The sequence below is a fragment of the Brassica oleracea genome, chromosome C8 (genome assembly GCF_000695525.1).
Source record: "Brassica oleracea var. oleracea cultivar TO1000 chromosome C8, BOL, whole genome shotgun sequence".
NCBI lineage: Eukaryota > Viridiplantae > Streptophyta > Magnoliopsida > Brassicales > Brassicaceae > Brassica > Brassica oleracea.
In genome coordinates this window covers 27,779,796-27,786,856 of record NC_027755.1, presented here as the reverse complement: position 1 = coordinate 27,786,856, position 7,061 = coordinate 27,779,796, and the positions used below count along the sequence as shown (strand labels likewise).

Sequence of the window (7,061 nt, the reverse complement as noted above, 5' to 3'; positions counted from 1 at the left end):
TCATTAATTGTCATATATATATTAGTCATTTATGGTAATTCCGTAGGTTTTATTTAAGGAAAGAAAATATCATATCATATCATTATATCATATAGTTTGACCAACTTATGTATCTAACAACATATAAAAATCGAATGTGGACCTACTTATTTTTCAATTGAATGTAATTGACTACCTAATTGAGTGCCACCTATGCATTGGGGCCTCTTTTAATTAATACAAAATTGAGGTTACATCTTTTCAAATGTTCCTCAATTAATATATAAGGGATTTGATTAAAGAAGAGTCTAACAAAATAAATGATTTGTGGTTAATTAATTAAATTTGTCTATTTTAACTAATAGTTATTAATTTAGTGGAACAAGTTGTAATCTATACTATACTAGTTGAGTTTTTGCTCACTCCTCAGCGCGCCGTCAGCATTTTGTGGGCTCCACTTTTAAAAAGTGTGAAAAAGTGTCAAGCCCATGGCTCGAACCCGGGGTATTGAAATATAAACACCAACATTTATAACACTAAGCTAAATGATACTTTGTACATTGACGGCCGAACCTAATATATATTTATGAAGGTCAGAAGCCCTTGCTTCTTCGGCTTCCTCTCAGGGTCGGACCTACAAGTGTATTATGGGTTTCATTTTTAAATGAGATTCATCACGTTATATGAGAAAAGACTCAAATTTGCAACAATTATAGTTTTCTCATATTGTAAATTGTTGTCGTTTAACATGAATTTGGACTCTTTTCATCATTAAGATAAAACTAGGTGTTTTCCTACCACATTCTATATAAAACTAGGTGTTTTCCTACACTATGTGCGGAAACATCAGTGGTTGACATTCGGTACAGAGATTCCGTCCACATAGTTTTCGAGAATCCACTTGATGAATCACAAAGCTAGCACATCGACGGTTACAATTTTTGGGTTGTCGGGTATGGTTTTCCTATATTGTAAACTGTTGTAGTTTAACATGGGTTCTTTTCATCATTGTCTCAAACAAGTCCGAGTTACAGAGTTGCGCCGTCTGTATGTTCGTAATATATTTTTTCACCGGTGAACTCTTCATGTCCACATCTTAAATCGCTTGATCATAAATATTCCTGATTTGTAGCCCCTATATATATGATTCTCATCTTTGATGAACTCAATCTGCATCTCTACAAAACTCATTGATTCCTCTTAGCTTTAACCATCTTCTAGAAAATGTTTCTCTCTGCCTCTCCAGTTCCTCAAACCGGTATCCCGGCGTCCGTCACTCAACTTTCGAGTCTCTCCGTCTTGGTCGTAGTAGTTAGAGCATAGCCTCTGGCTTCCTCTGATTCTGGGATTCCCTGAACTGCAAGAAAGACATGGAGTTTGTGGGAATCACGGTTCTCTTCCTTGATGAAAATGTAAGTTAATCTTTGATATATCACACTTGTTTAACATAATTGTTTTAATTGATTTTCTGATTCTTTGTTGAATAATATTATTTGCAGATTCCGTGATTCATGGGTTTACTCTCGTCGGACGTGCTAATCATTACATGCCATCTTTGAAAGCAGATTCCATTGTGAACGTCGATCGTTTTGAGGTTGCTAGGTGCTCAAGCATGTACAAGATAACTAATCATCCATTCCTCATTCGTTTCATCTCACTAACCATTATTGATGAAGTCATCACAGGTGCTCATGAGATCAATCTCCAATCAAGATTAGACTGTTCGACAATCTCCAAGTGATTGCGAACACAAACCTAGAACTCCCAGGTATATTATCATATTGCATATGAGTTTATATTATGTTTCGATATCATAACTGATATTTAAACTCGCATATGTGGTTGGGCAAATCCGTTTTGTCCAGGGCTCTGACCTCACCAAAGAAACAATTCGAGTCGTTATTCGTCTCCTCATAGATCCGTAAGAAACAATCAACACATAATTCTCTTTATATTACTGTCTATATTGTGCTAACATCAATAATCAAAAATAGTTCATACCCAAGATTTGTGAACGTTTATTTATCTCCCTTACTTATCAATCTAATTTTACACAAATTTTTATTTTACAGCTTAAAAAACCACAATAACCCAAACAATCAAAGCACCAAAAACTAGAATCCCAAAAAGGACGAATCATTATTGATCACCTCTCTTTTTGTCTAATCTTACAAATAAACTTCATAATAAATATATACCAAACCAATCAACTCAACGACACATACATTGAGCCAGCTAAACAAATACAAACTACACGACCAGCTATTTAACAATTTACAAACTTACTTTCGCATATGCTTACGAAGAAGACGAGGACGACAACCAAGATCAGTGAAATTACCTAAAAAAATGAATGCAGAGTAAGTTACAAACTCTGATAAATACAACTAGCAATGATTTTTGTTTACCTATTACCCATCAAATAAAAGAGAAACAAACACAACCACACTAGGAGATACAAGAAACAATTCCAACAGACACAAAGACGGCAACAACATCTTCACCTGCTCACTCCTCTTGTCTTATGAAAATAGCTTACATGCTCAATGTCAACATGTCAATGCTATTGTCTTCTTATGAGAAATACATATATTCGTTTAAAACTCATTAAGACCTAAATACTAATTGTTACTCATTATATAGTTATTTTTACAAGTCTTCATGTATTTGTTTTAAAGGTCCGATAAAAGCAACAAGTTTAAAAATAAAAAAACATATAACCAACATAATAAGAATAAAAAAAATTATTACTTAATACACACAACTTACACAACTAAACTGGAGAAAAAATATCCAGAAACAAAATGTACTCTCAACAACCTTAATATAATTTATGTAATCTCAACGGTACATGTAACAAATTAAAAAGACAAACAAACAATAAGTCCCAGTGACACATCAATCAACACCACGAACTATATCAATCAAATTACTAACACAGTTTAGTCATTCATGAGTGGAGAACAGTGCATACACAGTTCATCATCACAACTCTAACCCTATAACAATTAGAAAAAACTTGAAAAACAATGATCAACTCAAAATGCAAAATTCACGGCTACAATAACCCTAACAAATATTGAGATGAAACAAGAATTCTGTCCACAACCTCGCACTTGCGCGGAGGCAATGCCCCTAGTTATTAAAATGAAGAATGAATATTTCTAAAAGGTACTTCATTTTTTTAATAGAGTAGATATTTTATTTTAAAATTAAAATATAAATTAAATGTTATAAATATGAATGGTGAAACCTTATTAAGAAGCAAATAAAAGCAACAAAAACTAATAAATGAAAGTATATATTTAATTTTTTATTAATCTGTGTGCAAATCTTAAATATCAATCTTTTAAATCTGGAGGGGGTATGATTTTAATTTCTCGCTTTTCCTAGCTTGATTAGGGTTAAGGCTTTCTTTTGTTAAACTATCACGTGGAAACAAAACATAATTGGTAAGCCCATAACTATCTAAATTTAAAACGGGCCTAACTTAGAAACTAGGCCCAACTAAATTATGTCTTCTCCAAGGCTCTTACAACATCATCTCATCACCACCACTGTCTTGTTTGGAGCTAATAAGAAAATCAGGCAATCGCCAACTAATCTCTCTACTCTCTCTCTGTCAATTTTGTACAGCTACAAGATCGCATTTTGGAGAATCTTATTTTGTCTTTTTTTCCTGCAGCTGTCTCTCTCTCCCCCAATGTTTGCTTGAAAGAGAGAGAGAGAGAGAGTCAACCATGGGCGTTTGTTGTCCTATTCTCCGACCCTGGGATCGAACCCGAGACAGCTATCTCGATAACATCCCTTGCCTCTCTGATCCTGGTAATCATGATGATCCTTTCAATTTCCTTATCTGAATCGGTCTTAAGGTTGCGATTTCACTAAACCCAATCGTGTTTGGTTTTGCTACCAGTTCGAAGATCTTCTCTGTTTATGAAACTGGGACTAGTAGCTCTACACCTCGTCTTCATCGGCTTCCTCTTCGTTTGCGATGGTGAATTCATCGAGAAAACTAAGCGAGATCCATGGTAGCTGCTCATCTCGTTTGGCTAATTTACTCTATAAAGATCTTAACTTTCTTTTTTTTTATTTATTGATTCTGTTAACAGGTACATGGCTTCTTACTTGTTGTTGTTCTCTGTCACGCTTCTTCAGTACTTTGTGACTTCTGGCTCTTCACCTGGGTAATCTAAACTATACCCATCATCATCACTTCATGTGTAATCCCTAGTGTACTAAAAAAGCTTATTCATTGTCTTGTCTTGTCTTGTAAGGTATGTTATTGATGCAATGAGGGAGGTTTGCGGGACTGATGCTATCTACAGAAACACACCGACGACCTCAATGTGAGAATCGTTATTTTATCAGTCTTGTTAGCAAACTTGTGTTGGTGGGGTTTTGATGGGATGGAAATGAACTGTGTCTGTTTCAATGTTGTGTTTATGCTTCTTTATTATGTCGTTGTTATTTAAGCGAAGACAACAACATGGTTCCAGAAAAAATGGGAGCTTTGTTATTAATGTGGAAGGAGAATCAGCTTCTTCAGGTGGTGGTAGAAGGACTCCATCTTCCTCCTGGGGGAAGCTGGTTCTTGACTTGTACCCTCCTGGAACATCCTTAAGGTACTTATCATCATGGATCTTGAAAGACTCAGCTTTTTAAAGTTGTAACTGTTATTTGTAGGATGGTGTGTTACTGATTGTGAATTGTTCTTCTGTTTTTTTTTTGTAACCTGCAGAAATTTGACTTGCGGCTATTGTCATGTGGAGCAGGTAAACATTTCAATCTCGTATTATTACTCAACTTGTTTTTTTTTTTTTTTTTTTTTTTTTTTTTTTTTTTTTTTTTTTTTTTTTTTTTTTTTTTTTTTTTTTTTTTTACCATGTTTGTTAAATGTTTTCCCTGCAGCCACCGCGAGCCAAGCATTGTCATGATTGTGATCGATGTGTTCTTCAGTTTGATCATCACTGTGTTTGGCTGGGAACATGTGTAGGCCAGAAAAACCATTGTAAATTCTGGTAAGCCCTGCAGAAATGCTGAAGTTGTACTATGTTAGAGATACCAAAGCTGGATTGTAATCAAGTTTAATGGTTTGCCTCAGGTGGTACATATGTGAAGAGAGTGCTCTATGCATCTGGACACTCATCATGTACATTGACTACCTTACTAACGTAGCCAAGCCTTGGTATACTACTCTTTTTCATCTCCCTCTACTTGTTTCTGCCAGTTTCTTTGAAATATAAAATTTTGCAAATGGAAATGGGAACAGGTGGAAGAATGCAATCACCATACTACTCCTTGTCGTATTGGTGATCTCCATGATATTTGTGCTGCTTCTATTGCTTTTTCACAGGTGTGTGTGTATGTATACTCGCATTTTCTTAATATTTCCTCATAACCTCTCATGCGTTTCGTCTAATTGCTATTTACCAAACTGGTTTCCTGCAGCTACCTCATTCTAACGAATCAAAGCACCTATGAACTTGTGAGACGAAAACGTATTCCCTACATGAGGTATTCAACCCCTCTTCTATCTATCACCTAGTGATAACATCAGATTGTGTATTGGTTTATAACAGAGCTTTATGAGTTTTGTAGGAATATTCCGGAACGAGTGCATCCATTTAGCAGAGGCATTAAGAGGAATCTACACAACGTCTGTTGCGGTAACCATACTCTAGACTCATTGCCCACTGCATTCGAACTCGAGGATAGAGCAAGACCCTACACTTGCTTAGATATGTTGAAATGTCGTTGTTGCTAAGTTTCTTTTGTTTAGTTAGACAACAACTACCTATATTGTTTTACTCTATGAAGGTTAACATGTTTCATCAAAAAATATGAGTGAAGTTGTATACATTCACAATGAGAATCTAGTGAATGGAGTTCTAATTAAAATCATACATGCATTGAGAGTGTGTTCAAAATATAGACTCTTGCTTGTATCATACGCCTGTACAAGGTTTCAAGCGACGATTCTAGTTCTTCAACTGCAACATCTACGTTGTCCAAGGTTGTGATCAAAGACTTGATTCGTTCCTTCTTTATCTCTTTCGCCATGGAGAGGCTTTGTAGCTCCTCATCCATCATCTGGAACTCGTTCCTCTGAACTTGAGAATTTGTATTAGTAACGTTCTTGACCATCAGTTTGGTGACTAAAGCCCATTTGGAAGGCATGGGCTTCGGTACAGGTGAGGATAAGGACAACAATACTGTCCTAAAGGTAAGACATGTTTGGGAACAAACTTGTCGGAGCAGTGTGATCAAAGGATGAGTTGACTCTGAGGAGGAATGCTCGGTTTGTTTGAGCAACAAGAGTAGCTTAGCGAGATCCTTGTGAATGGATCTCCGAGAGCGGATAAAGGCTTTGACGTGGCACTGGATCGTGGAATCTTCACCGTGTCTCCTCCGTCTGAAAGCATAGCGGAGGTCTCGGAGGCAATCCTTGATGTGGCAAGTGATGTCTCTTAGCTTGGAGCACAAGTCAAGGTGTACAAGGGAAAGATCAAGAAGATGGGTGTAAGAGGAGTGATTAGGGAGTAGTAATGAAGCTGGTGAGTCGTTGAAGAGATGAGAGACAGATTCATATAGCTCTGAGAGAAACGAGAGGCTACTTTTATCATCTGTAGGAAGCATGTTGAGGAGTTGCTGAATACGGTTGAGACCAGTTGAGTGTAGCCGAGCTGGTAAGCTACAAGATCTAACATGGTAGGTGGCAGCCATTGTTGATGGGTTTTGAGATAGAGGAAGAAGCTGAAGTTGAATATATATATATATATAGAGGGAGAGAGATAGATAGATAGGTCAAATGAATTAGCGTTTAGACTTGTGAAAGTAAAAGCCACGTGAAGGGGACAACGTTCATCTGTTCCATCGAAGCCTACTTAATGTTCTTTTATTTTGATAGCGACGTATCCCATTATAGAGTTCGCTATGCATGTATGTACCTAACCTAAACTGCTAATCTCATGTCTTTGTTTTCATAACTAATTTTCTTTCATTTTAAAACAAAAAAGTATCATTGAGGTGCCCACTTAGATCTTTAATTAGGCGAGAAGAATCAAAACTAAGATATTTTG

The 7,061-nt window shown here is 36.2% G+C and overlaps 2 protein-coding genes across 3 annotated transcripts; one reads left to right on the top strand and one right to left on the bottom strand.

Moving 5' to 3' along the window:
• The first annotated feature begins 3,546 nt into the window (after positions 1–3,546).
• LOC106307444 (protein S-acyltransferase 10) lies at positions 3,547–5,885 on the top strand. 2 transcript variants are annotated; one of them, XM_013744405.1, is made up of 11 exons: positions 3,547–3,804; positions 3,896–4,010; positions 4,092–4,166; positions 4,257–4,328; positions 4,479–4,604; positions 4,721–4,754; positions 4,891–5,000; positions 5,084–5,167; positions 5,252–5,335; positions 5,431–5,496; positions 5,581–5,885. In XM_013744405.1, the coding sequence occupies exons 1-11, from the start codon at positions 3,720–3,722 to the stop codon at positions 5,744–5,746; spliced, it is 1,017 nt and encodes a 338-aa protein (XP_013599859.1). In that variant the 5' UTR covers positions 3,547–3,719; the 3' UTR covers positions 5,747–5,885. The 2 variants fall into 2 exon arrangements, with proteins under 2 accessions (XP_013599859.1, XP_013599858.1); XM_013744404.1 differs by having other exon boundaries at positions 4,461–4,604.
• Positions 5,774–6,759, bottom strand: LOC106307445. The gene has a single exon (XM_013744407.1). It carries the CDS (start codon positions 6,703–6,705, stop codon positions 5,881–5,883), a length of 825 nt encoding a protein of 274 aa, XP_013599861.1. The 5' UTR covers positions 6,706–6,759; the 3' UTR covers positions 5,774–5,880.
• Between the last annotated feature and the right edge of the window lie 302 nt (positions 6,760–7,061).